Source organism: Folsomia candida, unplaced genomic scaffold (genome assembly GCF_002217175.1).
Source record: "Folsomia candida strain VU population unplaced genomic scaffold, ASM221717v1 Fcan01_Sc002, whole genome shotgun sequence".
NCBI classification, from domain to species: Eukaryota; Metazoa; Arthropoda; class Collembola; order Entomobryomorpha; family Isotomidae; genus Folsomia; species Folsomia candida.
Window position 1 is genome coordinate 14,670,345 of NW_019091194.1, and position 15,983 is coordinate 14,686,327.

Genomic DNA, 15,983 nt, shown 5'->3' on the forward strand with positions numbered 1-15,983 from the left:
TCGCTCACTAGGATGCACAGACTGTACCCGAACTCAAACTTTAACTTGTTGTGGGCTTGTAAACCTTCGGAAAATGCATTTTATTATATTAATTTATGCACAATAGGATCCACTGACTTCTTTATAGTTCAGGCCTTGATTAATGGATGAGATTTTTGTAGAGAAAATCATAAATGACTTTTTCCATTCATAAGTCAAGTATAAATTTATTCCTCTGATAAGCAGTACTTTCCAGATTTCTGAGGAATATTCCATAATAGAAATTTCCAAAGAATTTCCAGATATGTGTTGTGTTTGGTACCAGATCGTGATTTTATTTGTGCTGGATTTAGCCTGATTGTTGCACACATCATTATACAAACTTTAGGAATGATTAATAACGATTATTAGTCTCCATTACTTCTTTCCTGATAGCAATTGCATATATAACATTGCAGACTTTTATTGATGCTTAATATGTTGAATATTTTCAACATTGCTTGGGAATGCATTTGTGGTCAGGTGCACTTGCCCGATTTTGTAGTTTTATGCTGGTTAAAGATACTGTATTTTGAACGGGTAAATATCTGCACTGAATTAAAAATATTCGTAAGAAGCACATGCATATTCATACACATTGGCACGCTACCAAGCATGAATAGACACGGAGGACTTCGAGGGTGGCATTGCATGTATCTTCACATTCTATATATTTTTCTGGAAAGTAACGAGTAGGTATTTTCATCTGCTGCTGTTTTATGCAACACATTTTTGTAAATATGTACATCTTAATAAAATATTTCGTACCAATTTCGGACAATAAAAACTTCTATCAGAAGCCCTGAATAATATGCGTCAACATTAATTCCGAAATTGTTAAGATGCATTTATTTTGTTAAATACATATTTACTTATTTTGCATGATATCCCAAATATTAAGCTGAACTAAACCAATACCTGTTAAATATGTAAATACTTGAATATCAACGGAGGTAGGGATTTTTTCATAAGCTAACGATATTTGTGCATCTCTACAATGTGAAATTGATAAAGTGAAAAACTCAAGCCGCAAGTAAAAGGTTAAGTTTTTATCCAATTGAGAAATTACTAAGCCGTTATCGTAGCATTAATAAATTTAAAAAAATACAGAAGCGGTAATCGAATCGAAACAAGCATTATTGGAACTTTTTTTACGAATGCAGTCACTGACCACTTATGTACGAAGCCCAAATCAATCAAGTTCTCAACATTTGGGTTACCAAAACATGAGACCAGCTATGAATGACAGATCTCACAAATTCTATGAAAAATGGAAAAAAATGTTGATCACGAAGCCACTAAAAGTTAGTTAAATGTTTCTCTTTGAGATTCGCCGCTACGGGAAGTCGACTCTAGTTGACACTGAAAATTGCGTACAATTTATTAAAGTTGCAGCTCCTTTGCAGAATCAGAAGCTTACTTTCAACATTAAAACAAATGGTCGTGTAAGAGGATGTTACCTCTCGGGATAAACATGCGCTGCATTTCGGGATACAGCAATAAATAATACAGAAGGCAACATTGTGCATTAAGAAAGTAGTGAATTATACGTAGCGGATGATGAATAGACGCAACCAATCAGATACGATTATTTTCACTAAATAATTTATTTGGGTAATTATTATCCAATGTGAAACTAATAAATTTGAGACAAACTTGCTAATTTCTAAAGCGATAATTATTTTTTAAGCAGATGGTAGTGCAGTGGGACGATGAAAAGTGTTATCTTCCTGTCTGAAATGACAGTGATGATGCCACAATTTGTCAGGTCGTTAGGCAAATATCGTAGGAAAACCATTTCTACTGACGACAATTTGGAGATAGTTACTTAGCCAAAGCCGTGGTTCTAGTTGTGCTAATGAGCCCATTAATTTGACAAAGTTTAGAGCTACATACATAATTAAATGGATTGCTCATTTCATTGACTCAAATCCAGATTAATTATTTATTTCTGATATCTTACTGATGGATTTTATTCAGTTTAAAGCATACATACATACGCAGTTTCAACCACGAACTTTTATTGGCGTGCAAAATATAAACGTGCATTGATTCTGTAGGATCGAAATCGCTGTATTTACAGGTCACAAAAGATGAAATCGTGCAACCCAATAAGAATCTCACTCAAGTGCGGTGCCAATTTAAATGTGACAGAGTAATTATCTGGTATTGCACTCATAATAAGTAAATACATTCATAAGTAAGTAGTTGATTGTTGACTAAACTCGTTCGTTTGCACGATTTATAGTTTTTATAAATTCTGCGACTAGTTTTTTTATACACCTTAGAGAAAATGTGTTGGTGTTAAATTACCGGATTTTTATTTTATATCAACCTGTGCACAACATAAGCATCAGAAATTGATTCAGGCGTACTGTACTGCAATAGTATAATTATGGTATAATTAAAATGCAGATAACTGACAGAAATACAGCAATATCCTGACCATGCAAACTTTATAAGTACATGCAGATGTTCGTATGTATGTACATACAGGAGGCCAATCTGTAGCAGAAACAAATTTTAAAATCAACTAGAAACAGTGTAATAACATTAGCATTGCATTTACAGTATTATTGTGAACTCAGAGGAAAGGAATTGATGATAACAAGTTCAACTTATGTAAGTTGTCAACCAAATTGGCAATTTGAACATGGGGATTAGAAATCAAAAAGATGAGTTTTGAAGATTATGTACATGGGCAACAACTATGTACATACATGAAACTTTGACCATTATACAAATATACGTAACCAACTAACTCCATGCTTACACTTTCCTCCTGGAACAATAAGTGAACATCTGCTTCTTCTCCATCCAGTTTCACAGCCATCAAAATCAGTGTTAAAATTTGAAATTTTAAGTTGATGCACAAAATCTGACTGAGCTGACCAGTGAACATGGTGGCGGAGGTAGTGACAGGCAGGGATATGTTTAAAAAGAGGCAAATGTGGATGGACAGTGAGATGAAACCCTTTAAATGTTTTTTCACCTCCTCTGCTTTTCATAGAAATGAAATCTCTCTTGGAGATCACTTCTTCTTCGACTTCCCAGTTTTAACGGCCTCTTCGTGAACTCGTACAATTTCTGACACCGATGCCTATCATGAGAAAAAAGAGCTACCACAAAGTTTTTCTTAAATTAAAATGCCAACAGTCTCTCTTTTCTCTTCAGAGTAGCACAGATTGCCTCCAGTTCTCATTCTTCATTTGTTAATATCTATAAAAATAAAATAAAAGACCTTGCTTTATCTCACAGAGGAGTGGACACGAAGGTGGTTCTTTGGTCCAGATGACCTCCAGCATGAAAGTGAGAGGGACTTTTTATTTATTTAATCCAGCGACTTGGGTAAAAATTCACTAAACATGCAATAACATAAAGTGCATATTTATATATGGGGAAAATATTATTTTAATAGATGAGTAATTGGAATTCGGTCTCATTGCATTTTGACGCTTCGATGTTTGTTTGATTACAACTTTATGTAGACTTTTCTTTTGGTCAATTAAAAAATGTGCACTCCATTTATGGTCAGGCCGTCCTGTAAAGATGAATAAATTGATAAATCTAGATAATAAGTGTCAATTTCTCACCGAGGACAAAGGTACAGATTTCTAGTTATATATTATGCAATGCGAAATTTTGAGACAACTTATTGGAATTAGCAAACATACCTATTGCAAGTTCTCGGGTACATCAAAAGTGATGTTAGTGTGATATCACTGCATCGAATGAATTTATCTATGTGCTCATACGAGCCGGTTCATACAGGCAGACTGACAGGAACGATGTTTCTTAACCATATTCTCGTTATAGGAAACAAGGCTGTCAAAGAATCGTGGACAGGGAAGTGAAAAAAATATCCAGACTGCTCAGACTCTACTTCATGGTTGCCTTAATGATTTGTGACTCTAGAATGTTGACACTAGCTAATTTTTTGCTGATTATCTGATGACCCGTCAATCAAAGGTATTTTGTCAGTGAAAATCTACAAGTCGTGCAAATTAATCCGGTTAAAGTTGAGAATAAGTATGAAATCATTTCCCAAGATTGCAAAGTATTTGCTCGTCATAAAAGCAAGATTTTATCACCTTCCTACCGTATAACAGCAGGAATGCTGTACAAACAAACCTGGGAATTCCATTACGTTAATTGTGTAATAATGAGAAGGATTTTATTTGCATTGGCGTCCAGCAACCTGAGAGGTAGGTTAGGGTCGTTTGCTAGCTATATATTTACATATTCGCAGATTTCTTGGGGCAATAAAGTTATCAAGTTATATGGCCAACGTGTAGCTCAATTTCCTTTTAAGAAACCAGACCTAAGTGCCGATTAAGCTGCTTTCCTGCAAGTCAATCCATTTGATATCAACTGTTTGTAAATTTAAGCACAATTGCAATACAAGACTACAATAGACTGATGATAAATAAACTTGTCCTGCGTATAATGCTTGATCTTAATTCATACGGGTTTGATCAAAAAGGAATGTTAACAATGAACTTTTTAACATCAAGTTCTACATTTTATACAGTTTTGAGTTAATGTAACCACATTTCCATTGAATGGTTATAAGTATAGAAAATTGAATAAACGGCCAACGAATTGTATCTACCTACACATTTCCTTATATACATCAGGGCACCAAGAAATTGTATGCACGATTAAAATAAATGAAATAATAAACCGGGTAATCTAACTAAGCGTACAAATGAATTAAGAAAATGTATTGTTTTAATAAAATTTAATAGGATGTGGCAAAGCACAGCGACTGAATATGTCTAGATTGCCCGCACTGATAAAAGTTGGATGAGTTAAAGCTTCTAAGAACCCTGAATTCTTGTCAATTTTTGCAATAGTGTGGAGTACACAAAACTATTATATTCTTCTCAATACTTGAATTAATGGTTGAATATAAGAAAAATGATCAACTTGATAAGATCAAGATTCAAGTATCAATTGCTTCAAATCTCATGAAATAAATGAGAGATATATGTGACATTGCTTGTGTAAAATGATTTATAACGTACAAATCACATGAATAAATTTATACGCTGATCAATGCAACATTTAACAACTTTTGAAAGTCAAGAATTCAAGTTTTTTAAAGCTTACAAGCTCGCCTAATAATAATATAGTTGGATTAAGATTGGATCCATTTTACGAAAATGCACTCCAAAGTGGAATTTATGTACAAGAGGATGTGCGGGAGGGTGTTAAGTAGGATTTTGCCGTCTAATGGTTTTGTTTTGCAAAACAAAGAATCCGCTATGATACTCACCGACTTATCACGATCCACGATCACGCTTACATATTCGACTTGTCACCCATTAGAAATGGAGGATTCAACAAACCAGATCAATGATCAAACATTCAACATAAATAAACCCACCGTTCAACTTTGGCTCATAAAACATGGGACATGAAGTTACTTAGGTTTCGTATCAGATTCAAAGTCAAAAGTCAATAATCCTTCGCGTTGCCAATTTTTAATCCTCCCAATCAGTTTTCCAACATTCCTGCATAGCGAGTGCTGGGCAAGTAAATGGTGAAGACGTTTCGCTCTGACCATAAAACATGTTTGAAATTCACATCCATCAACGCATCTCTCTCTCTCTCTCTCTCCTTCCTTGGTGACCAGTTTCAGATGGGCTTCGAGCGAACTTGATTGAATTAGTACTGTTTCGACATACAAACAATAATTTTTAATTGCATGTTGTGGGATGTGTGCGCCATATCCTCCGCAAAGTCTGATGGCGAATCCCAGGAATGCGTTGCCCACATACATAAATATGCATGCATATGCACTGCCGACACCCAAAGTAGCTAATAAACGTTGAGCAAAATCTCCTGTAATTTCCACAATCGACTACTCACGTATGTCTACAAAATATCACCGTGTTTGTGCTGCAGTCAGCTAATGACAGAGCGGAGTAAGAAAAAGTGGCATCAGTTGTAAATAAATAATGAGGTGGTGGCAGTGCTTCAAAGAAAAGAACGCTGTGATCCATAGATCCTCATCTACTTGCAAGCAAACAACTATTGCCTCAAAACCTCACCCTCGCCGAGTATTGCACGCCGAGGAGTATAATCAAGTGGTAGTAACACCTGGATTTAACAAGATTTTAAGATGTGTCTAATTTACAAACTCCTTTCACTCAAGACTGCATCCTGTAATGAATCAAAGGGAACCACAAATCCCTCTCCCATAATTATTCTCCAGCCGTCTTTTCATCTTGTGTTCTCCAACTTGTTTTAATTTCGCAGCTCATTTTGATTCCCAGAAATTCGTGTACGTAAAAAAATATAATATAATTTCACAAGAGTAATTTATACCCTCACCTCTGAACCCTAATCTACTACTACTCTAATCCTAAGCTACAAACGTAGTGTTTGTGAGCAGATTGGCATTATCATCTACAAATAATAACAGAGGAAAAATTTTCCTGTAACATATTTTACACGTAAAATCTGAAATTCGCTATACAAATGCTTGCTTGTGTGTATGTACATGTGTGTTTGAAATCTGTTCATTATCTTATTTTAATATACACTATCTGTCTGTATGCATTTACAACAATGAGGCGAACAAAGATTTCACATCACCGCCACCAAGAAGTAAAAGCACTTTTGCAGCTTTGATCGAAAGTGTAAATAAAAATAAAGATCTGCCGCCAACACTGGGATCCTCCTTGACAAAGAATAGAAAGAGCGTGGAATATGCAAATGGGAAGGATAAGCACCCCTTCACTCTCTCACATTGCTTCGTAATAATGAGATGCATAAAAACTGAGGAGTTTACGGTGAATGAAAAAGCTCCCGTTCTTCAGCAGCAGCAGTAGAATACCTATTTACAATGTTTGTGAATGTAACTGCACATACATAAAAAAGAAGAGTCTGCTCATCTCCAGTCTACTGAACGTAATTCCACTAGTTCTGGTTGTATATGTAATTCTCCATGCATTTGCATAAGAATAAAAAAAACATCAAAAGATGATGAAAGTGAAAGCTCCCGTTTCTTGTGAACCTTGCACATGAGATACATTTTTAATCATTTTAGTGTGCAATAAATAAATCATGATCTGTCCACGACATGGGCCATGAAAAGACAGCGCTAACAAATTTAAAAGTTCACACACACACACACAATCTTCGTAATTGAATAACCGGCAAGTTTTGGTTTTGCAAATATGTATTGCAAACGACAACGTTTTAAAACCTTTCTACTCTTCCATTCATCTCAGATATTTGCCAATTCAGGTGGGTTGCAAAAAAGTACAAGATTTAATTTATGCAGAAAACTACGACCTTTTTTAAAGCCAAAGTCGATAGTGTGAGAAAACGGAGCCGCAAATATTGTTTGTGAATCAAACATTTCGTTCAACTATTTGCAACATTTTATTAAATGGATCTCAATTTCTATACATCATTTAAACAACCACGTTGGATTGAAATTGCAAATTTGTCTCTGTTCCGTTAACTTCTTGCATGCGATCTTTTTTTACACAACGCTAAATGCATGAGAAGGAAAATGTGCAACAGATGATAAAATGGATCGAAGGGCGATAAAATTAAAATGATAAAGAAGTAAGTGATCCGAGACTGGAGACCTGCAATAATTCAACATCCCATCACACACATCACCTTGATCCCATATCCCATCCCACATCGGAAGGAAGGAAGGAAATGATGAATAAAAAGCCGTTTTTTATTTACGGTTTGTTTATGAATATGAAAGTCATCCAGTCGTCCATAACTCACCATTACAAGGGCCAGCAAGTCTATTCACTGGTTCAATGGGTGGTAGTTTTGTGAGAGAGAATAAGAATCAGGCCAGCAGTGTCATTATTCAATTCAGCCCAACAAAAGGTATCGGTGTTCTCCATCAGTCGGTGGCACTTACTCACTCACCGGCAGTTCATACAACTCGTCCTTATTATTATCCACTTTATCCCATTCTCTCTGAAGGAGTATTGACTTGTTATGCATTCATTACTGCAGCCAAGTTTACCATGCATCCAGAGGATCATATCGGTATCAGTTATGCAAAAAAGCTGAGGAGAGACAAAGGGAAGAAAGGGTTTATTGGTATTTTATTACCTCTCAGGCCAGCAAAACGCCTCATTCCGGTACCTGAAATATACAAACAAAAAATACTTTGTTACTCCGTTCGGATCATGTGGTGCTGTTTTCACAATTCATATTCATATTTTGAAGGGTGGGCCATCAGCAGAAGTATTTTAATTCAATCCAAAGATGAACGACGATGGGTGAAGTTTGTGAAATATTGAGTCGGCTGGTATGTAGATACTCACTTATACATCATACATACTTACATGCCTGCATACCTATGGCACATTTTTAGCAGTGATATATACAAGCAGGTCCAACTTGAATGAAATTATGCTATTTGTCATTCCATCAAATGCATCACATTTGTCAAGAGTGATGGAGTGGGATCAACTTTTCCTTTTATTTGTGTCAATACATTCGATGACACTTGAACCCAATACCGTAAAACTATGAGTGCTCTATGAGAAATCTGTTTTATTTTGACATTCTTCTTGTACCCTTACAGAAATTGTACTTTCTACGACTGTGATATTCACCAATAAACAAATTCAAGCACAGTTTCAAGAACTTGAATTTTCATAAATATCTGGATCACTTTAAATTGGTCTGGCCATTGATGTGTTTGTGCCTAAACTGTTTGTGTCGATACATTTGATGCATTGTGGTTGGTGGCAATCTCAAGTAGACTCGTTTCTCATGGAATCCTCATCTCAATCTTAGGGTACAACTTATTCTCAACCACACAAAGAGGTTTTAGTGGGCATAGTAGAAAGTACAGGAAAATGTATTTAATGGAGCTGTTGAATTGAAATAAGCACTTATCGCCGCCTGAATAGGAAGCATTGAACTGCTGGTGGATACAAATGCAATTTACTTCCAAAAATGGTAATACTGGTAATAGCCAGATAATTTGTGGATGAGTTTTGAGAGTGAAAGGATGTGACGATAGAGGAAGCCATAACTCATACATGGGTAGCTGTGATAGACTGAAAATTATTGGCCTTAAACCTGTAATCCACTCCAGGAGAACGCTTGGACTGGGATTAAGACTAACCGCACACTTTGTCGAATCATTCAAGGAAATCCTTAAATATTTTTATATCCACGAGAACGGGTTGTACATAAAGGGGTTCCTCTAACACTGACCGAATAAAAACCACACAAATCCCCAACAAGACAGCTTGCACAGGAGGGAGAATTTTTGTAACTGCTTGTTGCACTTTCGTAGAGAAAATGTTTCTTCAACTGCAAAGCAAAAAACACAATTTTCTATCGTACTGTGGAAGGAAAGCCAAAGAAATCAATGACGATGGGGAAAAAGAGGACGATGATGAAGAAGATTCGTCTTGGATGGTGGCGAGTGTGTTAAGTGTTTGCTCTTTGGATAGATCATTATCAAATTGTCCATAATGTGCTCTGCCCACCATTCTCGTCCACCCATTTCACCGGAATTTATTGCTCTCCAGGATTTACCATCCGCTAATCAACAAGGCTTTACCAATATGACTGAAATCTTCTCTTGGATCTTCTACTCGATAAAGTCCCTAACAATGTGAATGAACTATTTTTTTAAACAATAAAAATGCTTTTAGCTTAAGAGCTGATGCCAACTTGTTTTTATTTCAGAAAAACTGCTTGTTGAAATGCAAGCAATAATCAAAGTCGAGTAGCTTTGTTTGGTATTGCTTTCAGTTTCTGATACCTTGAAAGTCGAGTTAATTTAAGGTTGCGATGCTGGAATACTCTTTTTTAATTTCTCAAAAAATGGGCTTCCTTGCTCTTTCCCATTAATTTTTCAGCCACCACGATCTTCCACGTTGCCCACGGCGGTGACTGTTGTGGCTACTTGTTTATGATATGAACATATCCACGCAGTAAATAGTAGTACCATCATCATCACAGCATTTAAAACATGACGATGGTTCTTTCTGTATCAGGTTTACCTCTATTTTTATTCATCTCTCTCCACGTAAAATTACAACCAAACTACATCCATAATTACTATAATAGAGCCTTCTCCAATGCACCCGTTTCCATGTTTATTACTGCATCGCGTCAACCGCAACAACTCAAAGGCTGCCTTACTTTCATGTCTGCAACGAAAACCTTGAATCGTAATACACAAGGTTTAAAATTGTATTTTAATCCAAAGTAGCCATGCTAGTTTAAAACAAAGCAACAAAAGTGGGCATGAGTGACAGGCTCCTTTAAAGCAAACAGTTTTAAAAGTTTGAAGATAGCTTTGGCTTTTCTAGCTGTCCTTCAGAACTGTGACGTATTTACATACATAAAGTCTGGTAACGCAAATACTGAAGCGAATTGCCGGAGAAACTATTTATTTACAAATTCGTTTCAACAATTATACATTTCTCATTCATTATTCTTACACCTGAATGAAACTGTAGAACAAACCACTAAATAACAATGTTTCGAATAACAATGTTCGTTTCTGTCCACCAAATAAACAAAATGGATTATGTTATGGATGGAGCCGCCAAAGAATTCAGAAGTATGATTCTCAAGCCAGATATATGATTCCTTACCACGAAAACATTAATGTTTTGGGTAGGGTTCATGTTCATCGTCTAAATATCTCTTTGGATATTCGTACGTAACACAAGATGATGAATGACCAAATGAAATCACAGAAAATATTGTGCTGTTTCGCTGAAGATTAGTTGATGCTCCCACCAAGTGCAATAATTAATAAACAATGGCACACCTATTTCGAAATTAATTTTCGCATTTGGTTGGGTAAGAAGCGAGAGGAGGGAGACCTGACCCAGCCATGGGCAAAATTAGAAGTGATCCGGGCATATAACCGCATCGTCATCGTATGGGGCCTTTTTTATTGTGCAATCAAAATCACCAGTGTCGAGAATCAATATATTTTGGCAAAGTAATTTAGCACATAATTTAACAAGCCCAAATTTATATATTTTTTGTACAAAAACCCTGCACAAATACACCGTACGTACATGGAATCATGTTACCTATGACAGTTGATAGAAAAAATTAACCAAGAAAGAATTATGGGCTAATTTGATTTGACTGCAAAACACGCCACAACCATGAAAATCTACATATAAGCATTTTAAAGCCTGAGTATTGAATTTCGTTTTACATCTTCAATCCCGATTTAATTTCAGTAAAACATTTGGAGCAACCCATCCTACGAACGGACAGGACAACTTAAAAGAGCGATTCCCAAACGGTGCACAGCAATTACTTATGTCCTTAACTACCTCCTACCACACTACATACATTACTACATACATGTGTCTGTACATATGAAGCAAGCTTGTTATTAAACGGCTGCGATTTGCAAACGGACATGCAAAAAAGTTCACTGTAATTTAGGGATGGTAAGTCATAAATTAAATCTTTGTTGATACCATATCGTGGCTGAAGATCATCAACATTATTTTATCTGGTGCACCTACGAACCAACAGACCCACAGGAAATTAAGCAGCAAGGGTCAAATTCAAGCGATGCATTTTTTTGTTGATGCAACCACCTTCTGAAATCGTAATACCGAACCAGATTGTTATTATTATTGCCGCAACTCTCACTTTGAAGTTTCCTACTGCTTTTCAAAGAACTTAATCGTCAGGATCGTCACCACAGGAATCAGGAAAATTTTGTAATTAAAAGCCGAGTTTTCTGTAAAAGAGCGAGGGATATATTTATTCAAGGATGTATTGGGTACATATTACAAGCACATATTAAGATGTGAGTATCACCCTCGAGATCTAAGAGCCGTGCCCAATTACTTTATTTACAATTGTACCAAACATAAATTTTCCATTACCGCACGAGGCAATAAGCTAGCACATCAAGTTATGGGAGTTTATTTAGATAAATAACTGACATCCATCCCTTTGTCTCCCTTTTCTCCTTTCTGATTACGTCGTAGCAGCCTAAATACTTTTTCTTGCCTCCGCTCTTGTACTTAATCCTGTACAAAAAGGGAGCTCGGCTTTACATGTCCCCAGGATTCCCTTGTTCAGTCAGTCTAGTCAGTCATGTATGTCATAATAGGAAAGCTGGAAAGGAGGAAAACACTCAAAACTCAACCAAACCTAGAGTCAATGAGGGTGTAAATGTGAGTGTGAATCCAACGGAGGAGCAGACGTTCAGATGACGAGATACAAAGGTCGATCTTTCTCTTGGCGATATACTTACTGGGTGGATGTGGATGAGATGAGGTTGTTGGGGTTGGGTTACTAGACGAGAGAAGGAAAAAGAGTGAATCGGTTTGGTAATGCAAGATGTTTTTTAAAGCTCCTTCGGGAGAACTGGCTAGAACTGGCAAACTTAATGTCACTATCATTATTACACATTTTGATGCGAATAATGAATAAATTAGCAGAATGGAGTTTGGGCCATGGATTCTGTTGGACGTGACGAGAGAGCTCGATTGCCTTGGTTTGCTCCGAAATGCGGCGTTATTTCTTTCCTTTTCCAACATCGATATCGCTCTCTCTTTCTCTCTCGCTGAGCACAATTTCTTTCTTTCTTTCTTCCCAAACATCTCTCCAACCACGATGGACTTGCACTTTCTCCACCCGCATTTCTCTCCCATGCCCACTTTCTACTTGGCCCTGCTCAAAGAATTCCGGGTATTATATTTCTCTGGGTCTGCAGCTGCAATAGTTAACTCAACAAAAAATATACCAAACATAAACTTTCTTCGTTTCCACAAGGGCTTTCACCCATTTATATATGTGAGATATGTACATATGTATGTGCTTAATGAAGCCTTGTTGTTATGTGTTTGTATGATTGAAGGTGCAGGCTGAAATGTATAGATTTTCAGTTTGCCCCGACGAGTAATATGTACATGTGTACATACGTATTACGTACATGGGGAGCGTCCATAAATCACGTGATCGATTTTGAGGCAATTTTGACCCCCTCCCCCCCTTGGTGACCAATGATGATAAATTAAGTACCCCCCCCCCTGCGGTCACGTGACAGTCAGACAAATTGCACAAAGCAAACTATGTGTGTTGAACATACTATGTTCCCTACAAACTATGTTCTTGGGTAGATTAATAATATTATTCCGGGGTCTTTCTAAATCTGCAATTAAATTAAATTTCAAGATATGTAAAAAAATTACTTACTAATATATGTATAGTAAAAACTGTAATTTGGCATGCTTAGCGTCTGGAGAACAAGCGTATGTATTACCGTACTTATTGTCAAACATAATGATATACTGATCAGTTTGTACACCAAATATGTCAGATATTTAAATATGCAGATAAGTGTTTTTAATAGAAATCGTTATTCAATGTCCGACATCACAGTAAAGATATTATTACGGAATTATAGAGGTAAAATTTTATTTGGCAAATCCGACCTAGAATATGAAGTAAAACACAGGCCAGCTTACTGTACTTCAAAAATTTAAAAATACGTCACACAACGAATTTTAGGTGAAAGATATTGGGCTAAGCAAATCTTATCAAACTTATTTAATTTGCGTTATATTCAAAATATAAATATCTTGGCACGTTTTAGTACCAAAAGTAAAAAATCTTTGCTTATTATGTCACGCGTGTCACGTGCCTTCTGCCATTACCCCCCCCCTATGGTGATAATTGGTGACAAATTTCAGACCCCTCCCCCCCCTTGAGTCGATCACGTGATTTATGGACGCTCCCATGTGGATCAGTGTTGAACAGACAACTGATGCATCGATGGTCTTTTTGAAGATCATCACACTTTATTTTACTTGGGCACTGCTTTTACGACGCTCACAAAGATTCGCCTCATCCCCTCATTTCGTTTCCTTCTCATTTTCTTTCTCTAGTATTGATCTGGATCCCATGAATTCCACTCAACAAAATTCTACAGCTTCTGAATCTTCAAAATTCCAAGAATTTCATTCAGTTTCGTCCCCTCGGTCGTCTCACCCCCTCAAACACTTTATAATTTCATTAACAGATATGTATTACAGAAAGGGCATAATTTTTCATGAATATGCAATCGTGTGACTTGTTCTCTTTGAGTTAATTTTCGGTAAAAGTCTTGACTAAAATATAAATTGTTATTATTATAAACACGATCATTAAGAATGAATTTCCAAAAAGAGGGCATAAGCGTGGTCGTAGTGCAGCCGTACCAGAAACCACCAACGAAACTATGTACGTATGTATGATACCGACGCACTTTACATCAAATTAGCTCTACATTACTTGAACAGGAAAGGGTACTTGGCAAGCTATGCATATGTAAATTAATGAGGTCTTTAGCCTGAAAACCATCAAATTAGACCAAATCTTCAAAAGTTCCTTCGCATCTCCAAAAGTATGAATGGATAGAAACCACACCATTTCAAGAAAAATTAAATCAAATCATCGCCGGAGTTGTACGAACCCACTCATTATCTTTTACCTCACACACCAACAACAACCTTTGCCTCTGACATGCCCTGATTATAAATATTTTCAAACCTGGAAGCAAATTGTACTTTGTTTTTTAAGTAAATGCTTTAATTGTGCTTCTACTGTAAATTTATACAAGCGCGCAGTATTTGGAAAGTTAAAAGTCATTTATGTATAATCATTTCCTCCACAATTTCACGAGGGAGGTCACAGAAAGTTGGTGATTAGGAGCAATTATGTGTGGAATTGTTTAAAAAACGATGACAAGTCAGACAAGCAGAAGTCATTTCGTCTCAACCAATGAGAGTACATATCCATCTATGATCTATGTGTTTAACTTGGTTCTTTTGTAAATTTTCGCTTTATTAATAGCAAAGAATACAATCAAAGACGTGACAAAACTTTTATATAGGCAGCCAAATATTTAAAATGTAAATCTCTCAAAGAGCTGAAACTACATAAGTACTATTCAAAAACTGAAAAATGTTAATAGCTGCGTAGCTCACATTAAAACACATGGGTGGGTGTGACCAGTCGCCCAATAAAACTTCACGTAAAGAGTGAATTACTACAGCCAACAGCCCACGAAGTGAGTAAACGGGACCTAGTAATTAGCGATTAACATTTAAATGCATAATTTTGTGTATCCAACCAAAGGCTGAAGAGATGAAGAATTTTCGGTTCCACACGATTAGGCCCGATTCCTAATCCAATCATTAATTCCACGTAATGAACTTATTGCTCATTTATACACCTTCGGGAGACCACCACGAGCCTCATAAAAGTAAATCCTCCTCTTGGTCAGCCCATGAAACCACTCTGTATTTATATCCATATGTGTAACGACCAACTAGGACTAAATACTGCTGGCACTAATACCATCTTCCTCACTGTTTACTGTTTACGGGGGATTTTAATTTGGAAATGTTTAACGGCTTCATTAATGCGAGGGGTGGCAGGAGCAGTAAAGGAAGTCACAAATAAATATCCGTCTTCCTTCCTTCCTACAGTGTGATGTTGATGCCTTTTTGGTCATCTTGCCCTTTAATGCATACATATTAGTGGATTGGTGGGCTTGCACAACTCATAAATCTGCCATGAAGTTAATTAACCAATTACACGCCTTTTATTTGAAGATGGAGAAAACGAAAAAAGTTGATAGATGTTCCCACTTCAGAGGCTTATTCTAATTACCCGATGTGGTCACTGTGGCTGTTTTCCTATTAGCTTTTGCCACCACACAACAACAACAACTCCAACTTCTTCTGCTTCTCCCCTGATTCACAACTTTTCCCTTCACATGCAAATTACATCATACTTATTTGCAAGCAACTGCAAAGTAATTTCACACAATAGTTTATAATCCACATTTAAATGCAAATATATTTCCACCGCAGCAACCGTACATATATTTCGAAGGTTTGAAATAGTAATTTTTACATATACTCTTCTCTCCATTGTGGAAGAATGCTGACATCATTAGAAGAAAATCCTGCTGC

The 15,983-nt window shown here is 36.4% G+C and overlaps 1 protein-coding gene across 3 annotated transcripts in view; it reads right to left on the reverse strand.

The window, feature by feature from the left end:
• The window catches only part of LOC110843483 (protein trachealess), a 102,599-nt gene that overhangs the window by 75,343 nt on the left and 11,273 nt on the right, over nt 1-15,983 (reverse strand). For all 3 annotated transcript variants that reach the window (XM_035847843.1, XM_022089450.2, XM_035847842.1), the window contains exon 2: nt 8,116-8,148. In XM_035847843.1, the coding sequence (XP_035703736.1) occupies nt 8,116-8,148 (33 nt within the window). The remainder of the gene's footprint in view (nt 1-8,115; nt 8,149-15,983) is intronic.